This window comes from Cervus elaphus, chromosome 14, assembly GCF_910594005.1.
Source record: "Cervus elaphus chromosome 14, mCerEla1.1, whole genome shotgun sequence".
In the NCBI taxonomy this organism is placed as follows: domain Eukaryota; kingdom Metazoa; phylum Chordata; class Mammalia; order Artiodactyla; family Cervidae; genus Cervus; species Cervus elaphus.
The window spans coordinates 42,078,655-42,104,712 of record NC_057828.1 but is presented as its reverse complement, the minus strand read 5'-3'; the positions used below and the strand labels follow the sequence as shown (position 1 = coordinate 42,104,712).

General features: G+C 38.3%; 1 protein-coding gene across 11 annotated transcripts in view; it reads right to left on the bottom strand.

The window, feature by feature from the left end:
* The window catches only part of DNM3 (dynamin 3), a 622,348-nt gene continuing 596,290 nt past the window's right edge, over positions 1–26,058 (bottom strand). For 5 of the 11 annotated variants that reach the window (XM_043924621.1, XM_043924622.1, XM_043924623.1 and 2 more), the window contains one exon: positions 5,198–10,346. In XM_043924621.1, the coding sequence (XP_043780556.1) occupies positions 10,277–10,346 (70 nt within the window). In that variant the 3' untranslated portion in view covers positions 5,198–10,276. Of the gene's footprint in view, positions 1,091–1,291; positions 1,337–5,197; positions 10,347–21,464; positions 24,866–26,058 lie in introns of those variants that run through there. The other 6 variants (XM_043924625.1, XM_043924630.1, XM_043924629.1 and 3 more) reach the window with 5 other exon arrangements.

Genomic DNA, 26,058 nt, shown 5'->3' with positions numbered 1-26,058 from the left:
TTTTTATATAGAATAAACTTTGTTTTTATTATAGACATGGATCAAAAATAAAAGTTTCTATGTACATATGACACACAGTGCAAATGAAAGGCTCTTAAATGCCACAGATAGACATGCTGTCAGACGCAAAGGGAGAGGAATGGTGGGGATTAGGACGGCCGTCCAGACACTGCAGGAGGGGGTCGCCTAGTGAAAACAAAACAAAACAACAAAAAGAAACACACAGATGCAGAGGAAGAAAACAATGTTTAAACCGGAAAACAAATCCAAATAAGAGCATGCAAAAATAACCCCACAAAAATCAAACTTAAATCAGACAAAAAACATGCAGACATGCAAGGGAAATGAGAGATCATGTGGCATAGTAAGCAGCTCCTGGGATGGTTCCTGGCTACCAGTCATGTGCTAGGAATGAGCCATTTGAGGCCACTCCAAACCTGTATTATTTTGTACCATGGAATGATATTCATGCAATCGTATTCAGGAGAACTGGGAACAGTACCAGAGCCACATACCTTTATAACTTGAGTATTTGTTTCCCAACCCTGATTTTGTGACATTCAGTTATTTTCAAAGATTTCAATAAATGTGAAATCTCCACAGGGGGAGAGGGAGTTGATATAGCAATATGACAGGGGAAATTTTTTTTTAAGATGAGGGTCAGTAGAAAGCAGCAAGAGATCAGATAAGCAGTGTAATCACAAGATGGAAAATATCAGGGGTTGATCTTGGAGAAAAGGATTGGCAAATGAGAATTTCCTCCAGGTGAAAATCCTGATGTGATAGCCTTTCTAGGCCCAGGTAAACTAGGAGGCTATATCTGGTTCATGGTGACGTGAGGATTTTGTAAAATTTCTCTTTGACTCCGAGTTAGGTGCAACTGAAGCTCTGATTTATTCTGAACTGGGTCCAGGGTAAGTGAAATTTGGTTTGCTGGCTCTTTCTCTGTATCCCTAGCCTGGCTTGCATCTTGTCAGGTTCACGGGTTGTGAAAGAAGGGTCCAGAGATGTGGTTAGTTTTGACATCAGCCTGTCTGGATGATGGGCTGGTAGAGAAGATACAGTAAAGGCTACACAGCAATGCACAGCTCTGTAAGTAGGAAAACAGCAGGCCAATGAAGCTTTCCCATGGGTTTCCTACAAAAGTCTACATTTAATTTCCTCTTTCTAACCCAACTGGTAATGAGCTCAACATTACAGCAAGCCATAGAACTGTGAGGTTAGTTCAGTACCCCGCTCCCTGTGGGACTTCTTTTTGGCTATTCCTCCAGGTGTTCAACAACATACTCACTTCCATCTTACTTCTGTAACACTTCAGTGAGTGGAGCAAGGAGGTCTACAAAAAAACAAAAACAAAAACAAACTTCTTTTTCATCTTCTATAAGATGTTAATGGAGCCAAGCTGACCGGGGTATTTCTTAGCAGCAGTGAAAAATGATCTTACCTTTCCTAAAGTCCAAGACCAATTTTTCTTTGGTCCAATTTAAGCTGGCTGCACTTAAGGAGGCCTCCCATCCATTTATATGATGAAGAACTTATTATGGGTCCCTAACCTTTCAACTGTGGGGGGTCTCTGCAAGCCTTTAGCTTTAGAGATCCAGGTAATGGGTATCCCTAGTGTTTTTGTGAAGAAAGTGTAATTAAATTCCTGTCAGACTTGGTGAGATTTATCACCTGCCCAGCAAACAGAAACTATTTTTGAGTTCTGAAGGGGCTTTAGAACACTTTAATGACCTCAGCAGGGTGGGGAGGTGAGCCATTAAACTGAACAGCAAGTCCACAGTGCTGAAGGGACATTTTGTCAGCATATGCCAAAACACTTTGCTGTTTGAGTTTGGTGTTCTAGTCCAGAAAGCGTCAGAAGCTTTATGTCTTGGAATATATTTCATGAACAGCTAGAATGTTTGCTTCAATCATCAGAGAAATGTGTATATGTTTATCCCCTTAGCTCTTTTCTTTCCTCTTCACTCATCCTGTATCTAACTTTCCACTCATTGCCAAAAAGGCATCCTTGGTGATGACACCATACATTGACTCAGAGCTATTTCTAGTAAAGATTTTGGCAATTATTTATTTATTTTTTTTTACTATCTCTTTTCCAGAATCTTCTATATCAGGGATCCCCAACCTCTGGGGATATAATGACTGATGATCTGAGATTGAGCTGATGTAATAATTAGAAATAAAGTGCACAATAAATGTAATGCATTTGAATCACCCTGAAATCATCCCCACCCCCTGAACCTCTGCCTTGGTCAGTGGAAAAATTGTCTTCCATGAAACCGATACCTGGAGCCAAAAATGCTGGGTACTGCTGCTCTATGTTACTTAACACAATGCTGAAATGCTTGAAGGCATTTTCTGAAAATATTGGGGCTTTTCATGTGAAGGGCAACAAAGGAACTTTCTATTGTTACCACTTCTAACAATTGAAACTTGAAGTATTGAGTTTGGACTACTGAATGGGGATACTGAGTTGCTAACACTTTTGAAAGCTCATCATGCCAGCATTCACTGTACAAGCAAATTCTCCCTAGTCAAGATGATCATTTCAGGTTATACCTCCTTAAGTTTTCTGAAAATAACTTCAGAGAATTGTTTGGCCAAAACAGGAAGTAAAGGGGTAGGAAAAACTGTGTGTGGAACAGGGGCATAATTCATATATACATAAAAGACCCCATTATTCATAAGAATGATGAATTAACCACATTCTCTTGGATCTACCTCAATGCTGCAATCTGTTCTTATGGTGACATTCCTCTGGCAAGAGCCCTGGGAAGTCCTTCCTTATAACTTTGTTCTCTTCTGTTACAATCTCACAAAACATGCTCTGCTTGTTTCCTTTGCCCATCACTTAGATAACTTCACATCCCAGAGAAGTGGGTGAGTCTGAAGGCTTGGGAAAGTGAGACAAGAAAGGTAGTAAGAATAGGTGTTCTTCTCAATGTTTCTCTGATGATCTCCACTTCTAAGTCAACTTAGATCTCTCCCTTCACAAGAATACATTAGGGGTAATATAATTAATTCAAAAGAGTGGAAAAATTGTCTTCCACAAAACCAATCCCTGGAACCAAAAAGGTGGTGGACTGCTGCTCTATGTTACTTAACCCAATGCTGAAGTGCTTGAAGGCATTTGCTGAAAATACTAGGACTCGCTCAGTATCCCTCTCTCAGGTAATTACGTGACCCCCAATGTATTCTTGTGAAGGGAGAGATCTAAGTTGACTTAAAAGTGGAGATCATCAGAGAAGCATTGAGAAGAACGCCTATTCTTATTGCCTTTCTTGTCTCACTTTCCCAAACCTTCAGTATTTTCTCTCACTTTGGAGTGAGCGAGTCAAAGTCATAATGAAAATGATCTGAGTTCTCCACAAGGCTCCCTAGGACTCATGGCATGTCTGTCGCTATCTGCTTTCAGGCCTCCTGCTCCTATGTGACCTACCTGGTTGGTCAGACCCCACTGTGACAAAGCACCAGAATACCAGGAGGATGGTCCTAAATTGGGATCTCTGGTTACGATGACATTTTATTGTATCACCCAACTTTGTGTTAGTGATGGTCTGTACTGGGAAAATCTCACTCAATGCATTTGCCTGATGCAAAGAGCTGACTCATTTGAGAAGACCCTGATGCTGGGAAAGATTGAGGGCAGGAGGAGAAGGGGACGACAGAGGATGAGATGGTTGGATGGCATCACCGACTCAATGGACATGGGTTTGGGTAGACTCCAGCAGTTGGTGATGGACAGGGAGGCCTGGTGTGCTGCGGTTCATGGGGTTGCAAAGAGTCGGACATGACTGAGTGACTGACTGAACTGAACTTGGTCTAAAGCCACTAAAGCAGTGTTTCCTAAGGCGTGTACCTCAGAACACTAGTCCTGTAGTATAGTTCATAGATGCTCTATGAACAAAGCATTGACGTGGAGAAACATGGAGACACTAGCCCTGTAATCTGATATGAAAGATTCTGTAGAGTCTTCTAGAAAAGAAACCTTTAATTTTTAGTCATCTTTTCCCAAGTATATTTAATCGAGAGGCCCTTGGTATATGAATGTGTAAAACATTAAAATCCCATGGAGTGGACTTTGGGAAACTCCAAATTAAAGTTGTAGTTTTAGCCAACATCTCTTGCCTGCACTCTCTAAGTATCAGGCTGCCTCAGTGTGAAAGAACTCCAAGAAATGGCCTTAAAAGGGGCAATGTCAGGTGTGTGATGAAATGAGTACTTCCCATATGAGATTTAAAGAGTGCAGCAGAAAAACAAGAATCTTGAAAACTAATTTGGCAGATATTTACATTGATGTCAGAACTATTTTAAAAATACAAATGGAAATCTGCCAAACAGTTACAATAAGGTCCTTTGGTTTTGGTATTTCTATCAGGAACAATTCTGAATAAAGAATCATGCAGTAAGACACATACAACACAAGGGCATAGCAGGATTCGCATCCTGACTCTTTCTTCCATTAAGAGGCTTCCTCTGAAGACACTGAAGGATCCTCTCACAGAACATGTATAGACTTGAGAAAGAAATTACAACAGGAAAGTGTGAATTAACCCAACAGTCTTTCCAATTCATCTTTCCACAAGGAGTCTCTCCGGAACACAAAGGGAAAGTAAATCAAAATTTCTCCCCTCCCATTCCCTTCTTACAGAGTCTTTCTCTATTCTCTGGAAATTCAGCTAGGACAAGGACATGTGTAACTACTGAACACTCTTCCATTCTCAATACTGGGGAAACAAAAAGGTTTAACTTCTCCCATCAACACACCATGAGTAAACAATGGAGGTCAACTGTTGAGTCAGAAGCTCAATTACTTTCTGTAAGAAATGCCTTCTGTAGACCTAGATTTTCAGAATCACTTCCTTTTCAATAGCTAAGTGTTGCAGTGCTTCTTGGCAAGTGTCACTCTGCACAGTTCAGCAGCCTAAGGTTTGTGTCCTTTAACTTAGTAAAACAATAACTTCAAGTCAGTAGTAAAATGTTTCCCACTCTCCTGCCTTTGATTTGTTCAACTTGCTCCCCTTAAAAATCTCATTCTTCCCCAAATTAATGACAGTAATGCCAAATGCTATCATTCTTCATACTGGTAATTCTGTGACAACTGGATTAAAAAGAGTCCTAAGTATTTACAAGTCAGATCTTCCTGATAAGCATAAACATGACTCAAATATATACAAGAATGAAGAAGGGGGAGTCCTTCAAATGTTATCATTTATTTCAGGTTCAGTAGTACAGCTTCACATTTTCACAATAGGTACATATGACCTTCTAGAATGATACAGGACTTAAAGGAAGTTGCTTCAAAATGTCCATTCACAGAGTCCATCCATATATATCAGCATTAAGAAATCCTGAAAGTGTCAAGAAGACAGTGGAAAGTATTCTGGCTCAAATTAATTAAAGAACTGACACAAAAGGCAAGATTTTGCTTCTGTACACTCCTTCTTAATATAAAAAAGCAATAAAACGAGTTTGATTTTGAAAAGGGAGACAAAAGAAACATAGGCAAGCAAAACAAAGGCTATACATATGAAATTAAACAGAAATCAAGTAATGGTGGAATTTCTGATTGGGAGGATCATTTTTATCAAATTGACAACAGACAATGCAAGAGATTAGACAGAATAATTTTACAGTTAATTTAAAAAACATTACATTAAGAAATCAGAGGGTAAAAATAAAAAAGAAATGAAGCCTTGAGCTGAGCCATGTGTAAAACGTCAGACCAGAGAGGTGAGAGTGTGTGTGTGTGTGTGTGTGTGTGTGTGTGTGAAAGTCGCTCAGTCGTGTCTGACTCTTTGCGACCCCATGGACTGAAGCCTGCCAGATTTCTCTGTCCATGGAATTCTCCAGGCAAGGATACTGGAGTGGGTTGCCATTCCCTTCTCCAGGGGATCTTCCCAATCCAGGTCTCCCATATTGCTGTCAGGTTCTTTACCATCTGAGCCACTACGGAAGCCTAGACAGGTGAGAAGTCTCACCAATATACCAATATGAACAGGTCTTAAGACAAACAGGAGATTCTTCCTTGAGTTCCCTCTCTATTGTTCTCACATATACTGACATTCTTACACATATATACAGATAGCAATGCATATACAACATATGCTTCAAAATCTTAAAATTTCACAATATAGAACACCACATAATGTTAAACATACCAACTAGACAGGATGACTGAAGATTAAAAGACACACTTGAGCTTTTGAGAAAGGAATGAGCGATCTAGTGAACCAATAACTGTTTCTTGGAAACTATCAACAGCCTCATTCACATTAAACTGAGTTCATAGCTTTCAGTCCTCTTGGTGAAATAATATAAAACTCATGGCTTGAGTCTCAAATATTATCTTCTTTCATTGAGTTCCATAGTTCAAAGACCTACAATTTAAGCTTTATTCTCAACGTTAAGGAGATTCCTGTCAATTTCAAATAATTATACTGTCTGACAAATGAAAAATGTCTACCTGAAAAAGTGAATAGATGACTTGCCTTTGAGGTATTACATAACTTCTTCCCTGCATTTTAAGCAATTATTCAGAAAAATCCACTATTTGTATTCTGCTAGATCCCTCTAAAATTTTGACATTTACCATAGAGAAAAAGATGACTATATAGACCAACTTAGCTGTAAAAGATTTAGCTCAGCAGTCTAAGAATAATTTTTATAATTCTATCAGCGATCTTAAAGGTAGGTTTACAGATCTTACACTTACTATGAGCTAGCTATATTGGCAAAGATAATTTCTTCTTTAAGAGCAATGTTGTGAATTTAGATGTAAATGTCTGTAGATTATTATTATTATTTTTTGCCTGCAGATGTTATTCTACCATGTTGTCATGGAAATTCTGAGCCTTGTGCCTCTCAGAATGAATAAAATACAAAAAAATTTTGTACACTTCATGTATGTTTGGGAAATGAACCACTGTTATCACGTATCATGGCAGATACTCTAAGGCTAACTCTTGTATTAGCATAGTTTAAAAAATAATTCATACTCACACATACAAAGCACATGTATACATATTTACACCCATACATATACATATATACACGATACACATACAATCACATTCATGCTCGTGGCATTTTAACAAGTAATTTTAAACCTACTTGCCCAAAAGGGCACAAAATACACGTACTTACACAAATTTACTATGTATATACTATACACGTAGTCTGTATAGAGACACATGCATAGAAAGTATGTGTGTACACAGAAAACATCAACATTTGTCACATACTGGTATTAGGTCCCACTTCATACTTGAGAATTATGGCTACAGTCTATACTAAAAAGTCATAAAATGAATATATATGACTACTCTTTAATTCTAAGGTCAGAAAGCTTATAGTTATATCACAGGAACTTGGCTTTATTAGCATGTTTTGGAATAGTGTTCGTATCTGAACAAGTAGGCAATTTGCTAATTAAACAGACCCTACTGCTCTTCTATGTTACAGACTACAGCTAGAAGCAGTATTCAGAGGAGTCATTTTGGTAGATGACGTCTGAAAATGTAATGTATCTGTTCTAAATCAATACTATTTCAATCATCTGTCCACAACTGAGTTGATGGCAGGTCCAATTAGTCAATAAGCATGCAAGATTTAGCATGTGACAATAAAATAGATTTACCCATCAAATAAACACAGTTTATTTTTCAAAATCCTAAAATCACTGTATGTTTTATTATACTAGACATGATGGAGCTACATCTGTTGTTCAGGCAACATTGGAGGAATCAAGGGAAGTTACACGAAAGACCTGAAGTGTATGGGGAACACTTAGAAAGCTCAGTAAGTGACATTCCCATCTAAAGGCCTGAGATGAACGCTGTCCTCCAAACTCTGCACATCCTAGAGCTTGTGACTTCACTTACATTGACATCTCCTTTTAATAGGATGCAAACCTTTTGGGAAATGGGATTAATACTGATCACATGACAGAGTACTGCAGTAAAGTGAAAATATTTTCCAATATGATGCTGAAATTCCAGGAGAGAGGCTGGGTTCTATTAGAAATAGCTTAGAAGTAAAATAAAACAAAAATGTACACACAAGATGAGACAACTGAGACAGGGAAACTGTGGGGTTATAAACCTAGAGCAAAAGCCAAAGGTGACAAATGCCATTGTTTATGACTGCATAAAACCAGTGCAAAGAAACTTGGAAAACAAATCTCCAATTTTCTTTGACATGGTTTGTGCTGATCTAAGAACACACCAGTGGTTATCCACAATATTTTCCTTTAACCAAAGGAAATTTTTGAAATATAGAAAAATGCAAAACCACATATAGCACAAAGCCAAACCCTGAAGTATACAATCCATTAGATGCCTATTTTAGCGAATTCAAAGGAAGAAGCAAAGGGAATCCTAAAAAGAGGAAATTTTCTGAAAAGATCTCACTGTAGACTATTCCTTTTACTTAACATATTTCCACTCAGCGGCAATGCTGTTTTATAAACATGGCATGTATTTTGCACCTCTGTTCCATTCACAAAGAGTTAACTTTTTTCCAGGAGAAAACATAAGATATGAGAAGATTTAAGGTGGCGATTTAGGGTGGAGTTCTTTATACAATCACTTGTAATTTAAAAGTTGAAGGGCTCTTTTTGTAAATCTTGTATTCTCTGGTTTCTGAGTGGCATAGTTTTAACCCTTTAGAATAAGTTCAAAACAACACCATTCACCTTGGCAAGTTCTCTTTTTAATAACGGTTAAAAGTTTTTACTTCATACTTTACGGGTGTCTGCTTTGGGTATAAACTACACAGGAAATTAAAGTTAAGGTAATGTACAAATCATGTTTGCTGCTTTCAAAGGGAGACATTTCAGTTGGTTAACCTGATTTACTTCTGCAGAACATGAAATGGTGTCATGGGACACAAATATGCAGTGAATATTTGGTCTGCTGTCTGGGGACAGTTAGCAGACAAAATTCCAGTTGCCTTCTGGCCGTTTCCTACATGCTAATCATCTACTCCTAGGTAGTCCAAAAGTCAGCCTCGAGACTGAACTATTAACCCCCAGGCTAAGCTGCACGTGTAAATTTTAGAAATGTTAGAGTTTGCCAATTTGCTTTAAATCTTGATGTCTTAACTATTTTTTGGAAGGGCCTGGAAAGAGACCCTGAAGTTGTTTGACTGCAGGAGCATGAGCTCTGCTCTTAAACAGGGGCATCTTTTTTTCCATGCCAGGTCCCATTTTTTAAATATGGCTATCCTATAATAAGGTTCAGGATTTATTAAGGAAACCTAGAATGGATAAAAAGTTAAACTGTTTCAAAGGTAGGCTAAATTTTTGCATTAGGGAATTACATATTAGCATGGAAAGAGAGGCATATTTTTGCTCTAATTAAATAAATAGAATGGAATTAGTGTCAAAGTGTAGTAGTCAGTCATGCCTAAAACCAGATCAATATAAAAAATTAAATATTTTCTATGCTAACCTACACTGTAATCTGTGAGGAGGTAAGTACATAGGTGAATAAAGAAATTACATTTGTCCAGATACTTCTTGAGATGTGATATTTTGCTTCTTCCTTAAATTCTGAAACTAACTAGCCAAATTTGCTGACTGACTACCAAAAGGCAAGCTTTGATTCACTGTTGAATATGCTTCTAGCACAAAGCAAAAACACGCTGGCATGAGAAGCCTTCTAGAGCAAGCAATGCATTAACTTTTCCTTTGCAAACAACTTTGTGCTTCAGGAAAAATTGTATTTTTAAGGAATCTTAATTTTAAAAATTACTTCCTAGCAGTTTTATGAAATAAAGAGGAAGGAGAGAGGCTCTAAACAGGTAATCCTGGAGTAGGCAGACACACTTATAATAGACAAAATAATTTCCATCAGTCAAAACAGAATGCAGGAAAATAAGTATATATCATTTAGGTCTAAGCCCACCATCTCTTATCTCTTAAGAATTATACTGAATGGGCTCTCTGGTAGGTAATGTGGGAAACCTGTCAAAGCAATTTCAAATGTATGCCAGGGTAGGCGAACGGTCCACAAAGCAGAGGGCTGTTATACAACCTACTTTGGTCGATACAACATACAAAACCTTAGAGAGTCAGCAGTTTTCAACAGTCAAACCCCAGAAGTTTGACATACCATGAGCAATGAAGGTGAGTGATGAATGCATTAGTCAAACTGGTTACTTGCCTACTGATGTCCATACATGCGACTACTCATGATTTACTGCAACAGTTATCAAATATTTTGCTTTCGTAAAATTCATTAGTAATTAACTGCCATGCCAGACACTTCGTTTAGTCTAACAGGGAGGATTCTAGTGGACGGATTATAGTGGGACGAGTTGGTGATGGGGGTGGTCTCCGGCTAGAAAGAGAGAAAGAGAGAGGTAAAGAAACAAGTAGGGTAATGACTAGAAGGTTATCCCAAAGATACTGAGAAAGAGCCATCAGGCACATGCTCATGCACAAACAGGCTAGCAGGAATGGCTGCCATCTGCAATAACTTAATACTGTCACTTCTCATTCACCCAGCATTTTTTAATGACAATGAGATATTTTTCATACGCAAATCTTTCTGAAAACTGAAGTCCTCCCTCCCAATACTAATAAAAATATTAAATCACTTAAAAGCCATCTGAAAAAAAAAAAATAAAAGCCATCAGAAACGCACTGCATATTTCTCAGCCAGTAGAGTATGCCCACTCCAGGAACTAGTAAGGCCTCAGAGACTAAAGGGGGTTTGAATTTTTTTTTTCCCTTTATGTAATGTTCTTCCTTTTTTTTTTCCCCTGTCAGGATGCTAATTATCACTTCTCATTGACCTCAGCATTAGCTTTTTCCAATATATTCTATATTTTACTTCTAATTTACTGGGTACTAGAAAATCAGAAAATCAAGGTTTCTAGAGTTCTCTATAGTAAGCATAAACAGGCTCAGGGTGAGTGCCTGAGTAAACTGCATGAGCTCTGGCTCCTAGTTTGGGTCCTATAAGTTTTATTTTTAGTAACAATATTGCTCACTTTCTGATTGGTAATGGTGTTTCTAACAGCTGAGGTTTCTAAATAAATAAACTTCATATAATGATATATTACTGTATCTGAGAATCTTCAGCTTTATACCAACTAATATTCTTTATTTCTTGAACCCATACATTTATTTCCTAAATGCATTAATAAGCTTTTTATGTGTGTACTTGACTTTACACGTCATATCTCAGAGGGTAATGTTTATAGCCAATGAGATTCAACAAGTTCTGCAAATTGAAACTTTTCTTCTTGATAAGACTCTCCTGTTGATATTTTTCAGAAAGAGCCCTCCCGCCTCCTTTCTGGAATTACTGTCATGTCATGAAATTTTCTTCTTTATTGGACACACAAAATTGATCCAATCAAATACTCTTTCTCAGGATGAAGGAGTGAAGTTAGAAAAGCTAAAGAAAATGGTTATGCAATGTTAAGAATTACAGAGCTATACGATAAAATTAGATGGTCAAGGAAAAATCAAAACTAAAGAGGTATCATTGGTTAATGGTAAAAGTACCGACTGCTTAAGCACAAACTCATAGATCTTAATGGCGTTTCTTTTGCCTCCGGTGCCTGAAAAATATCGGAACTGTGGAGGAAAGGTTTTTTCTTAGGAAGGTGCATGCCAGTTTAACCTCTTACACTAAGTCTTATCACTTAAGCAGCACTCAGTTTTTCAAAGTGTAACTACAGATACTTTATATGCACAGTATGGAACTAAACCAATTCCTACTAGCTGTTTAATTTGGATAAACAAGTAAGTCCTTTTCCCGCAGAAAGGCTACCGGCTAGTGTGACCGCCAGAAATGTTTTGGCAATTTCCTGCTGGGAAAAATCCTCTTGTTATTTCCTTTTCGCTTATGACAATGCAAAAACACCTGCCCTTTCACTAGCATACTACTCATTTTCATTTGAAATGGTTATGTGTTTAACTTACATCCTGGCTTTGAACCCAGCCATTTTCTCCTTTGATGTGGACTTTCCAGAGGCCAGAGGTCATGTGCACTTGAGTTGTTTCATAGAGTGTTTAGCATGGTGCTGCAGTCAATGATGTCCTCAGTCAGAGTTCTCTTCTGATTCTTTTGTTTATCTGCTCCAACTGTATTCCTCCCTCAACACCCACCTTGGTGAAGTCTTCTCTGACCTAACTTTTCCTATCTTTATGCTTCTCTAGCATCCCAAGGTATTTCTGGAATTAGGTTTATATGTTTATTGCCACTGACCAGAAAAGGACTGTGTCTTAGTCATTTTCAGTTTCTTGTGGTGTCTAGCTCAGAGGTTGTCATTCAGTCATTGAACCTTTGACAAATGAATAAATGAAAGTTACTCTTAGAAGTAAGAAGCAACTTATGAATACTTATGATAGCCACTGATCTTTACATTATACTACAGTATTTTTAAAAAATAAATCACTGTTCTAGCAAAAAAAAGAAAAACGAAACAGCTATAATGGCATGTAGGATTTAGACTCTTAGAAAGTCTACCTACAGGATATTTGACTGCTTAATTGTTTAGTGGATGTTTGGAATAAATACTAAATCATAGGCCCTTCCTCAGGGAGTTTGATAGTTAGTCACATAACCTATAGAAACATATTCTTAGCATTTTAGCAGTTATAGGAGGAGCGAGAGAGTTGGCCCGAATTTGAACTTGAAAAAGCAAAACTCTACCAGAAGCCTCAATAATGGGATGGACTTAATTAGGGGATTTTATTTGAAAAAAAGTAGACTTGACAAATGCAGTGAGGGGCAGAATACAGTGTAGCATGGTGGGCTAGAAACTGTTCCATGCATATATGATAGTTTTAACTAAGTGTTGTAGCCAAGAGAGAAAGGAATGCAACTGAGTTCTCTTCTGATTCTTTGGTTCTTGGCTTAAACGTCATACCCAGCACTTCCTGACAATCCGATAATTTCCAACCACCACTCCTCACCACTTCATGGTTTTATGCATTTCATAGCACTTAACTGTTTAACATTATGTATTTACTAGCTTATGGCCTGTGTCCTCCAATAGACTGCAAATTTCTTGAGTGCAGAGACCACATATTCTATATTTATTACATATATTCAGTATTTAGTATAATGTGGTTAGAAGACAGTGAATAAATATTTATTAAATAGCAGACAAATAAGTGAATGACTGAAAAGTACCTACACAAAGATGTTCAGACAGGCTATAGAGTAGCTCAAGGAGAGCAGGTCCAACAAGGCCAGAAATGCAACTTTTTTTGAAGCATTTGTCAGAAGTTTATATTTGAGACAGCAAGTTTACACAGAAATTGAAAGATGTGGATTTTAGCTCCAACTGCCAATTTGTATAATCATTAGTCACTAAACTTCTCTAAGCCTCAGTGTTCTCATCTATGACACAGGAGACTCAGACTAGATGGTCTGTAACATGCTTTCCAGTTATGCATTGCATGTATAATTTATTGAGCATGTACTATGTGGTCTGTATTATGCTTCATAATTTTTAAAAATTCAAATCTATTCATAGTGGAATACAAATGGGCTAAGACAAGTATGCAAGTGGTTTTACTATAGCACCCCATTTTAAGCAGAAAAAATGAGGCAAAATTTTGTAATTCAGGCTCAGAGCTTGAGAATACAATAATGTGATTAAAGCAGGGGCAAATATGATTTTAATTGTGGCATACAAAATTTGAAAGTCACAGCAGAATGTAGGTCTATAATGGGGTTAAAGAAACTAGAAATTAAGTGGGGAGGTGGAAGGGATGGACTCAATGATGGGGACAGAGAATAGAAAGATCGAAAATACTCTGATGGCAGAGCAACTTCTCCTTAACCTCCTCTCCTATCTTTGGACCATGTTGATGCAACGAGACAAAGTCAACGATAATAGGCAACTGCAGAAAGAAGGCAAGGCAGGGAACCAAAAAAATACAACTTTCTGTAATGTGCCAGGTCTTTTGTTTGTCTTGTTCACCACTATATCCCCGAACTTGGCTTTGTCTTTGGCTCAAGCTATTTTTTTTTTCAAATAAATAAATCAGGAGAACCTATCCGTTATCAGCACTTTAAGGGAGTCCCTAGGGCACTAAATAGGCACTGCACCCTGTGTGGTGAATTAATGATTGAAAAAGAAGAAAGATCAAATTTCCATCATGGTCTCTTAAAATAATTATGACATCTTTAAACTATGCCTAGTTTCAAGTTAAAGTAACTCATACACATACTTAGTAATTAAAAATCTTAAAGAGCTGGTCAACCCTTCTGGAAGAAATAAGCATCATTTATTTCTAAACAATAACCCCTTGATAATCTGTAAAGGAAACAATCCAAGAGGCGCATCAAGTTGTTCAGTGTGAATTTTCTTAATAAGTAATGCTAAGATGTTTGCCAACTTCAACACCAGAAAAACATTTAAGGTTTACTGTTAAGGTTCATTTCATTGGTCCAGTTCCTAACCATTCAAAGAGTTTCCAAAGACATTCACCTCATAAAACAGTTTATTTTGGGCCAAGCAGAGTTATTTGTTTTGTACCAGATTTTCCTCCATTACTTTGCAGAGAGATGGGCTTCATTAAATTACCCATTATATTGAAATGGAGCATCTTGCATCACTTAATGTTTATTGAAACACTGTGTGGTGTGTGGGCGGTTTATGGTTAGGCTAGAAGAGCCATGTTTCTGCTTCCAAATCAAAGGGAAAGATGTAATACTTAAAGTTGCATTTGTAGCTGCAGGGATGGGCCGGGTGCAGTATTTTGGATAATGACACATTTTCTAAGAAAGTGGAATGTTCATATGGGGTGGGTGGCATGGTGGGGGAGAAACTGGCTACATTGATAAGAGAGAAGAATGAATCAATTCTCTTATTGTCTCATTTGATTCTCTTCTAAGAATGGGAGAACTTAATCTTCATTTGCTCTTCTCTTGGTTAGCTGGTTCTGAGTATTCATAATGGGTGACCGATCTTAACAGGGGTGTATCGTAACACCAAATACTGACATGGCTTGGTCTTTCTGCCCCTCCCTGTCTTTCTCTTCAGGATGGAAAGGGAGATTTATCTATCTGATAAGTTTGTGAGCCAGACTAGGCCTATGTAGCTCAGGCTGCATCCTTTCCTTACTTACAAAATATCAGGACTCTTAGGCCAGGATTCTTTCTATAGGGCAGTCACATGGGCATGTTCTAAGGGTGTGTCTCTGAAACTAGACTGTACATTAGAACTCCCTGCAGGATTTGCTAAAACAGAAGTTTCTAGGTCCCACACAGACTTCCTATAGGGGTGAGACATTTCTAGTAAGTTCCCAGATTATGCTAATGCTGCTGGTCCCATGCTTTGAAAACTGTCTGAAGACATAATAAATGATTCTGTCCTTGCTTTCTTAGCAATTCATTTCACTTGCCAGATAAAGTCAGAGCGAAAAAGAGAAAGTGCTGGGAAAAAATATCTTAAGAAAGATGAAGAAATGGTTGTAGAAATTCTTTGATACCTTTGGAAATCAGATTCAAGCATGGGTCAAATCGGTTTTAGGTTTATTTTGTAAAGACTGAGATGTTATACTACAGTAGTTTTTTTGTTAGTCATCACCAGAAGAATAACTACTTGTTTAGAAAAGCTTGCTCATGAGCGTGGCAGTGGGTGCAGACATTGAGTACATCTAACCATGCATTCCAAATTCTCATCTTTGAAAAAGGTACGACTGAAGCCCAGCCTATTTAGTTAGGTGGACCCAAGTTTAAAAAAATAAAAAAACCCTCAAAAAATCAAAGACTGATACTTTTAGGGGAATTATATTTGCCTACGAGGACAGTTATTTGCATAAAAAGGATATGCAATTTATACCATAAATTCTACTTATTAGATATAGATAAAGCTTTAAAATATAACTGTTTCAAAATTTAATTTACATGTAGTTGCATTTAGGGTCATTTGACCTTATTGATGAAAAGATAAAAAAGAAGGGTTTTGTCTACCTAAGCACAAGAAGTAAAGTATCTCTGCTTTTTGAGGGCTGCTACTGCTGCTGCTAAGGCGCTTCAGTCGTGTCCGACTCTGTGCGACCCCATAGACGGCAGCCCACCAGGCTCTGCCGTCCCTGGGATTCTCCAGGCAAGAACACTGGAGTGGGTTGCCATTTCCTTCTCCAATGCATGAAAGTGAAAAGTGAAAGTGAAGTCGCTCAGTCGTGTCCGACTCTTCCTGACCCCAAGGACTGCAGCCCACCAGGCTCCTCCGTCCATGGGATTTTCCAGGCAAGAGTACTGGAGTGGGGTGCCATTGCCTTCTCCGTTTTTGAGGGCTACATAGGATGAATTTCTTAGAGAACAAAAGCAAAAACTGCTTCTGAATTTTCTAAAATCATGACACGTGCCTCGCACAATGGACTCTGCTGCGCTTGGTTCCCAAGCGGCTTCAGGCAAAAATGGCTCTGTGGCTCCGAGTCAGCTAAATGGGGGGTGCCCATAGTATCTCCTTCCCAGGAACTGAAATGCCTTACTTCTCCATGACCCTCTTGAATAACTTAATCCTTGCATCATTTTTCAAAGTTTAAGGCATGTATACATAGTTTATCATCTGAACAACATTATAAACTTCCCATGACCTGAGATTACTCCTTATCCTGCTTGCAGCCTTTCACAGCACCTGTAGGGGGCAGTGTCTTAAGCAGGAATTCAAGGACATAAGTGAACATGCCCAGGAATAAATCAGACAGGAGCACACCTCCAGGTGAAATGGAAAGGCAGCTAACTATAACCCAGGACTTCCTCTTGCTAATGTCTGCTCTAAGAGAACAGACTGTGGGACACAGTATTTTTAAATTTCAGCACAGCATTGTGCTTTACTTCTTAATTTGAACATTTATTTAGGTTTTGCATATCTAAAAAGTCCAAGGCAAAATTCAGAAAAATGCTATGAAGTCATGATTTTGTCCACATGGAAGATAACATTTTGTAATTGTCAAAAGCACTATAGGATGCTATCCAGCATATTTTTGGCCCTTTTAGCTTTGGTACAGAATGAGCCAGTACTGTCCAAGAATAGTTTACAGTAGATGTTGGAAACAACAGAGAAGTTGGAGTACATTTAAAGGATTCAAGAGAAATTCTCTAATATGACTCTTGCTACATTTTAGAGCCAGCATTTCTTCCCCTTGTGAAAATGAACCCATGATTTTTAAATGTATGTCATTGGGAAAGTATGAATCAACTGATGAACTTTGAAATAAGAACATAAGGGGAAAAACAGTCTGTAATTTTTATTTGAAGATGCAAACATATAATATACTGTATAAACTAGTCTCTGAGATAACTGGTCATATAATCCACCTTGCCACACTTCTTTCACCGTATTTTAAACGTCTAACTCGGGTTCTACCCATAAGGATGGTAAGATAAACCCTCTTCTGTGGTTGCAGCAAAAAGGCAGCTTAAGGGATGATATGCCTACATGAACTCTGCTCAGTTTATGACTTGTAAAAAGAATTAGCCAGGCAAAGTTTTAGCACAGAAGGAATAGCACAAGAACAAGAGAGAAAGTGTGCGTTTAAATCATTTCTTAAAATACACTAAATATTGGGCTAATTCTAAAAATAAACTTTGATTAAACATTGTATATCAACTCAATTTGTTTTCTTTCATTCACTCAATAAGCCCTGTTTATGAGCTAGGTACTGTATAAAGTGTTAGGGGTACAGAAATAAAGACAGTCACTGCCCAGGAATTTCCAGTTGAGCTGGGAAGAGAGACAAGTAAACAGTGTCCACAGTTGGATAAGTGCAACGACAGGATTACGCCTCAAGCGTTGCAGGGACACTTGGAGTCTTAGACTGGAGATGCTGGGGCGTTAAAAGGGCTTGAAGAAAACAGAAAAAGTTGAGGGTATCGGCATTCCAAGGATAGGAGATAGTATGTATGAAAGGGGTAAAAAAGCTAGAAAAAGTACTGTCAGCTTGAGAAATCAAATGTCTCATTTTTTGATCACAAGTGGCAAAACTACTTGTTTTAATCCAAGTCCTAATTCACAAAACAAAGTTTTTGAAAGTTTTTTGTTTTAAAATATGATTCCTAAAAAGCATTACTTCTGGAATTTTTATAGTTTAGTTTCTGTACTATATCACTGACAACAGAGAAGTTGGGTAGAGAAAAAGACTAAAAGGTATGCAAAGAAACAGAAGGTCAGAGGAATATAGCGATGAGAAAACTTCAGAGAGAAAGGAGGTGGTTTTTAAAGAGATTCACACGCACATGGTTATTGAATGAAGTTAGGCAGTGTCCCCTCTGAGGATTTTTTTCTCTTTGTCTCTTTCTCCTCCTTTCCCTTCCTTCTGTCTCCCTCGCTACCTCTCTCTCTCTTTCAAGAAATCCCCAAAGAGATCTAAGAACTTACATGCATGTATGGAGAAACCTAGTCCCACTGATGGTAGCTGGGGCAAAGCTATTCCCAACCCTCTTCACCGCCTTCTGTCCTCTTCTCCCTGCCCTTCCCCTCACTCCCACACCAGGCACCCGGGGAGGGGGTTGGCCAATTCAGACATTTGGGGGAAGGAGGAGAGGTTGGGAAGGAGGTGCTAAGGACCAGCTACTGGGAGAGGCGAACTTTCACTTCTGAGATGCACACTGCTTTGTCATCTCAAGTCAGGGAGAAGAAATGCAAAGAAACAAGGATGGGGAGGAAAAAGGCAACACTGGATCTCTCTATGAAACTGTAAAATTCACTTCTGCATTGGAAAGGTGGGGAAGACCTTTCCTCCTTTCTGACAGACAGCAAGAACCTTCTGGGCATGAGTATCTGACTTGGGGCCTGACCTCAAAGGGGGTAAATGTGTACATAGAAATACAGATGCAAAAGTTTAACTTTCCAATTCCTCTTATTTTTGTAACAACAACAACAACAGAAACGGAGCATGAGGAATCTGAAGATTTAAAGAAGATTTATGTTATACCAAGGTTTCATTTCTGCCTGACTTGTGACATCTAGTGAATTAAAAAGCCAGTTTTAAGTGCACCACATGGTATTTTTCTGGTCATGTATCAGCCCGAGAGGAAAAAATGGAGACGAGGTACCGTTTACTAATTAGAATCCCAGTGATTAAAAAAAATTCCAGCAGGAGGAGCTCTAACATGCCTTAGAGTTCAAGCTTGAAAAACAAAAATACTGAAAGCAAACATAAAAACAGAGAGGTGGTGTGCTTTGCAAGCTGCCATGTCAGTGAACAAATATGTGACTGAGTCCAATTAAATGCTCAGTGCGAAGACAGAATGGCCCACATTTTCTCCCTTCCACAATTCTCCGTGTTCTGATGCAGTTAAACTGGGCACGGATCTGTGGTGTCAGGGTGCAAAAAGTTGATTTCTGGGCAAGTGTAGAAATTATTCTTTTCTTCTTGAAGTATCATATTGCTTCTAAATGAGTCTTCTGACGCTGGCTCAAAAACTGCCATTTTAAAATGAAATCTTCATCGGTGTTTGAAGGCACTACAAAAACTCCTGAATGTTCTTCTCCTTTACTTTGCGGCTTGTTGGATGCTTTTTTTTTAAAATGAGAGAAATGCTGTGTTTATAAAAACTGGTGCTAAAAGGGCAAGGAATCATAGGTCCCCTGGGCCATGTAAAGAGTCTGCAGAAAGAATTACAGCTTTCTAACACACTCACACACATCAACTGGAATACAAAGAATTTACTCAGGAAAACAGTGAGAAGTATATGAATTTAACAGTTACCGGATTTTGGGGGTAAGCCTTTCCATTCTGGACAGTGTTGTGGGAGAGGGATGGACGAGTGGGTGCACAGTATGATCACAATTACTTAACCTGAAGGAAATTTTCAACCAATCCCTTCTAATCGTTTGCCAATAAGAAGTCAAACTTTTTGTTTTACACCTTAATGGTATGCCCATATTTAAAAATTTTATACAAGCTCCTACAGAAACTTTAACTAGACCAATTCAGGCCAAAAGTCACTAAATAAGGCTAGTCTAGACGGAAAAATCTATGAAAACCATATGTCTTTTAGGCATCTGTCTTACAAAAAACTGCCATCATCTTGGAGAAATAGTTCACAAAATATGCTTTTAGGAAAACACTGCTGTAATGACCATGGGAGCTGTGCTCAAGAAGACGGCTGGAGAGAGTAAAGCTAGAATGTTTACAAATGAGAGGCTCTCATTTCTACATATATCTGTCTGTAACCATCACTGAGAGGATAGGCAAAGGCAGATGTAATTTATATTTCCACTCTTCTAGAAGGGATCAAAAAAATTTACAGTTTTGTTCCTCCACACCCCCACAGAATGTTAGACTAAGGGATCTCAAAGCATCTTTGTTCTCACTCACAGCAAACTGTTTTGAATAATCTTGTATGTGGATGGGGCCAAAAAACCAGAACATTTTCTTCTGATTATTACCTCATCCGGCGGGCCTGCCAAACACAGTTAGAAGGCAGGTGTCCGACAGAAGTAACCAACGGAAGACTGCCCTATATAACTGGGTGTAGGGCCTAACTTAGAGACAAAGGGGATGAGAAGGACGGGGGTACAAAGCAGGAATGCAATGAGAATGCAGTAAAGACAAAAAAAAGTCCTAAAACCTTGCCTTTTTGCTTTAACATTGCTTTCTGGACTGGAGACAGTGATCAGCACTACCTTACTTACTCTAGCTCCATATTTTTGTATCTCAAAATGCACTTTAATAAGTGGTATGAAATCCACAAACAAAAATGTAAAACTTAACTTTAATGATAAAAATAACAACATATTGACAGAATCCTGAACAGTCTACAGAGACTGGGAAAGTATTTGTAAGTTGCAAAGATTCCCTCTGACCCGCAAGAATATTTTGCTGAGACTTCTGGCTCTACAGGGAAGGGAACAACACAGTAACAATGGTTATTGGTATGAATGCCCCATGTGCTGTTCAGTCACAAGACTGAATAAACACTATATATCAAATGGAAAGGGTCCTGGGTTGAAGGAGGCGAGTATAGTAAAAAAAGAGGGAAATCTACAAGATGTCATCAATCACACACCGAAGTTTTAAGCAAAAGCGAGAAACGTGATTTCAACATGTTTATTCAAAGATACGGTGCTTCAAAATGAATTTCCAAATTCTTATTAGTTTTAGAATATTAAGATGGTAATGGGGTAGTTTAGAGTGTTTGAAATATTAAAACAAATCAAGCAATCATATCAACAACCCTCATTATAGATCCCTAAACTGAACTGGAGAGCATTTAAGTAGGTTAATCAAAGTCCACTGATGAATTGCAGGGATTTTTATGGTCCATTAATTTCAGTCCTGAGAGTTCTGATACTACTCCTATTACAGCTGAAACTGTAACTTTTCTTTCTTTCAAAGGATATGTATAGCATGGATTTATTGTGACTTTAGACCCAGTTACGTGGAGGGAAATTACTGCAGTGGTTTCTCTAGTTAACACATTTACTAATGTTTCCTTAATTTTCCACCCCAAGAGGCAATAATTAAGGTAGCATTGGCCTCACATGAAGTTTTATTATTTTAGTTATTAAAATACTTTCCAATACTGTTAAGAAGTAAAAAGAAATTCTAGTTCTTTTAGAAATAAGTAGACGTTTTCCTCATTTTTATAGCTTCACTCCATGAATGGTGGTCTAAAAGGCAAAGCAGAGTGCAGACTTTCTGGCGAAAACACCTGAGCACGAGACTAGGAGGAGATTTATTTGAGGGAAAAACTGCATTCACTCTTAAAATTGGCTTCAAAAGCAATCCTAATATAAAGTTTAAAAATGCACATGGTACAGAATATACCTTCCATAATTATCCATTTCCAAGTGGAATAATTCCATTTTAGATTCTCTGGGCTGCAAAATATCTTTAAAACAGGCTTTCCCATCTCCTTTTATCATAAAAAGTCTCATGCTAGATGAATGTAAAATATACTGAAATGTAGATAAAGCTGCTCATGAAAATCTGAAACCTAATACAGGTATCTGTTTACATGGTGGAGGCAACTGGCATATTTGATTGTAAAATAAGATTATTTTCCAAATAATATTCAGAGCCACCTGAGGTCTCCTTTCTCCTGGGTTTCAAAATTGCCATTGACACTTGGGGATTCACTTGTGGTGATATATCTAGTTTGTGGTTATCTAGTCTTTCCCTTATTCTCTCTTTCTCAAAAACAAAACAAAAACAGAAAAAGGATAAAGTTTACTTCTAAATTTTATATTAACTTACACATTTACTGGGTTGGGTTCTCATAACAGCAGCAAGAACAGTATTATCTCGTTTTTCAGTGTTTAATCCCAACGGGGGAAAATGCTGACTTTATGAAGTCTTCATGTGTCTGAGCAATTAAAATCAAGAAGGCCTGGCCTTGTCATTGACCATGAGCAACTGAGAATTTTGCCATTTACCATTTTGATTAAGCATCTTTCCCTCTGGTCCTTGGATGGAATGAGTTCTTTCTACAATTCATGTGAGCTGATAATTTTGGCTGGAAAACAGGAGTGGACAGTTCGTGGTGTTTATGGGAATGGTTAAAAAATAATTTCAGAAATTAGAGCACTCGTTGTTTGTGGATTTGCCTACCGTGTGGCTCTGATGCCTGAAAAGTAGCCAGAAAGAAAAGAAAGTATTATGCCATGATGAGCCTGCCTGTGGCTTTCAACACTGCCCTCTGTAGGAATTCTATTTCTGGTCAAAGTTGCCACATGAGCTTAAACTTCATCTAAATACTGGTAATGTGGCATCAGTACACAGGCAGATTCTTAACAAACCCAGGGCCTTTCCAACACCCCCCCACCCCCACCTCCTCTCCTACATTTAAAAATACTGGCCAGACTAAAAGTGTAATATTCTTTTGGAAATAGCATTAAGTAAGCCAGATGGATTTCATTTGGCAACTAAAGGGTGTAAATATGTGTTTAGATTCAGAGGTTCCCCTAGACAATGGTTACAAGATGTTGGCTACAGTAAGCTCAGGGTTTCAACGTCCGGCATTTAAAAATTCTATTTAAGCAGTAATAAAAAATTATGACAAGTAGACAACAGCCATCAAACCCTCAGTTAAATTTTCAGTTCCTCTCTCATACAACTGGAGGTAGGCATATAATGCATATTCTGAGTGAAAAATGCAGCATTTACATTTTCATGTTTAATTTCCTGGATATTTATTGGCTGAAGGGGCTCTAGTAAGCTAAATTTCACTTCTGATTTTTTCCTTGTAACTGATAAATCAGAGGGAAGAAGAAGCGTCCAGAAGCTCATTCTTGGAGCTGGCTGCTTACAGAAAATTTAGAGGTGAAAGAGCCATGGATCATGCTGTGCCATGAATCTCTGAAGTCATTGAAAAACATGCCATCTGATCGTAACTGCCTGAAAATGAAAAATCATTCCCCGTAAAACCGTTCTTTTCTTACAGTGATGGAGACAAAAGAGGGCAGTGATGAAACAGAAGTACTAGCTTGCATGAGTCTACAAGACTGTGGGTCTGCTTACACTGGGTAGAATTGTTTTCTTTTCTTTCAGCTGACATCAACTTGCATGTAGGAACATTCAGCAGATTCCAGCTGGTGACAGTTGGCTGCTGACTGGCTACAGGACGAATGATAACTATTGACTGTGCGGTTTTCACTGGACAGGGGCTCTTGTGCCAGACTCCGGTCCTGGCTGTTTTCCTTGATCAGGTGAAACTAGGGGCGGATGGGCTGCCCTGAAACTCAGAAAGGCTTTCCCTTTATTGTTGAAGCTTAGCAATGTAGAGCCCCAAACAAGAACAATAACAGAGCTATTTGCTATTATTTGTTGAGGGACCTAGAAGAAGTTGTTTGGTTAACTCAGTGCCAGTTACCATGGGGCTGAGATGGTAGATGGTCTATTATTATATTTATTGCCCTGCTTTTTTGTACTGTCTCATGTAGATCCTTTCTTATTTTCCTTTTTCTTGTACCCTCCTGCAATATCAGATGTTTGAAAAAGTAAGGTAAGGAGCACATTGAAAACTTAAAGGCAATCTGAAATCTACCTTGACACAGCTGTAAAGCTCCCACATTCCTGAGCCTGGCCTAAACAGACTGCCAGTCAGTCTGGACTGTGGTGGGATGGAGATGTTTGTGTAAAGTAACTCAAGTTTGCTAGACCCAAGAAGGAAACCACCAGACTAATTTACTTCCACTCGAACTAGAATGAAACCAAGACCCTGAAGAAAGAAAACCTTTGACATTAACCATTGATCCACTTTAGTGAATTATTATGTTACACCCAGAATCACTGTGGTATTTGAATGATTTTGATGAAATATTTAATAGAGAGGCTCAAATAAAATTAAAGACATTTTCCTTAGTGAACATCTTGTGGCCAAATTCCTATGTTCATGAAAATATGTTAAGCGTCATGACAACTCATGGTAAACCTACAACAAGTTATTAATTACATTTGGGGTTTCAGTAACAAATTTTGTGACACAGTAGCCTCATGATATGCCTCAAATATTAAGAATCAGAAAGAACGCCTTGAAGTTGTTTCTAGTCTCAGCAATTATACTTTGTAAAAATCCTTGCTTGACTTTTAAATCCAGTTGCTAAATATAAAAACTGTTCCTGAAAAATCAGAACACCTAATCATAAATTTATCTGTTTTGTTCTTTAAAGGAGAAAGATGGTGAGGAAAATAAAAAGCTCACGGCTGAAATCAGAAATCACAAGACGAATTCATCATTCGTCCAAAGACACTCAGCTGCTAAAAGAACTCATGCTTTTAGAGGGCTGTTGAGGAGGGAGTAAGTCAGGATGTTTCCAGAACATGATTGCAGAGGAGTCAGACACAGGCTAGTCCCACAAGTTCCTTAACTGTCCGTGAACCCTGAGCCCACGACTTCAAGGCTCGGCAGCTTCGTCCTTCATGGCACCAAACCTTGATATTAGGGATGCAAAGACACATTCATAAGAATCACAGGTTTTCTCTTATTCAAAATTTGGGGGATTGGCTAAAAACAAAATAAAACAGGGGAGCCTTATCCCTAGGCAAAAAGGATTCTGTGTTACCTGTCAGCTAAATCAATGCATAAAATATGTATGCATAAAAGAGATACGGTACAGAAGACATCAAGGTCAACCATTTAAAACAAGATTAAAGGGAATAAAGGGCTTTTACCTCTGTAAAGAAAAGAACATGCATGCATGGACTGTCTCTTCACATAAAGAACTGATGTATCTTTTGCTATGGTTAGTTGAACCGTGAATTGCTGAGAATGTGGGGCTGTGAGAAGACTCTCAAGGTGCTCCATGTAAAGTCAGGGAAACTAAGTCATGGAAGGAGTGCAAGTAGGAAGCCCTGTGGTAAGCTTAATGCTATTCTAGGGCTGTCCCTGCAAGGCAGGGACCCCAATATCACCATGGACCTCCCCAGAGACTCATTCCGTGCAGCACTCTTGATATCCATGCTGTGTTTCTGTCATGTGAATGAACTGGAGTAAAAGCTAACCCTTTCCTCTGATTCACTTGTGTCATTTTTAAAAGATACCATCAGACTTGGAGACAGGGGGTGGTTAAAAGAAAGGACTTCTATTTTTAAAAAAAAAGTTTTTTGTTTTTTTTTAAAATAGAAAACTGGGTGATGATGTAAGTGAAGTCTGCTTTTCCTTGGATAGAGACCCTTCCTCCCACCCTTATCCCCTTTTGACCGTTGCAAAATAGCTTAGTCCAAGGAAAGGGGAGAAGACAAATGAATAAAATAATGCCAGATTCACCGTTGCCAGGAAAAACACACTCTGATTCAGTTAATTTGTTCTGTTAATGTCAAAGGCTGTGATTCCCAATTAGCTAATTTTAAGAAGCTGTTAACTGAAAATAGCTATATCAGCCCTAAAGTTAGTGTTTGGTCAAACATTAGGACCTTCAAGTAAGAGAATAGGGCCCCTAAAGAGGTACTGAGGTCTGTTTAAGAATATCTTGCTAAACAAGGACACGACTAAATGGGGTTTTCCAACTGGGTTTCAGCCCCTGCAGAGAAGCTGACGGAGGTGAGAAAGGAGGGGGACACACCAAACCTTCTAGCAATAGAAAATGTTCCCCAAGTCAGATTTGTGTACAGTCAACTTTCTAATG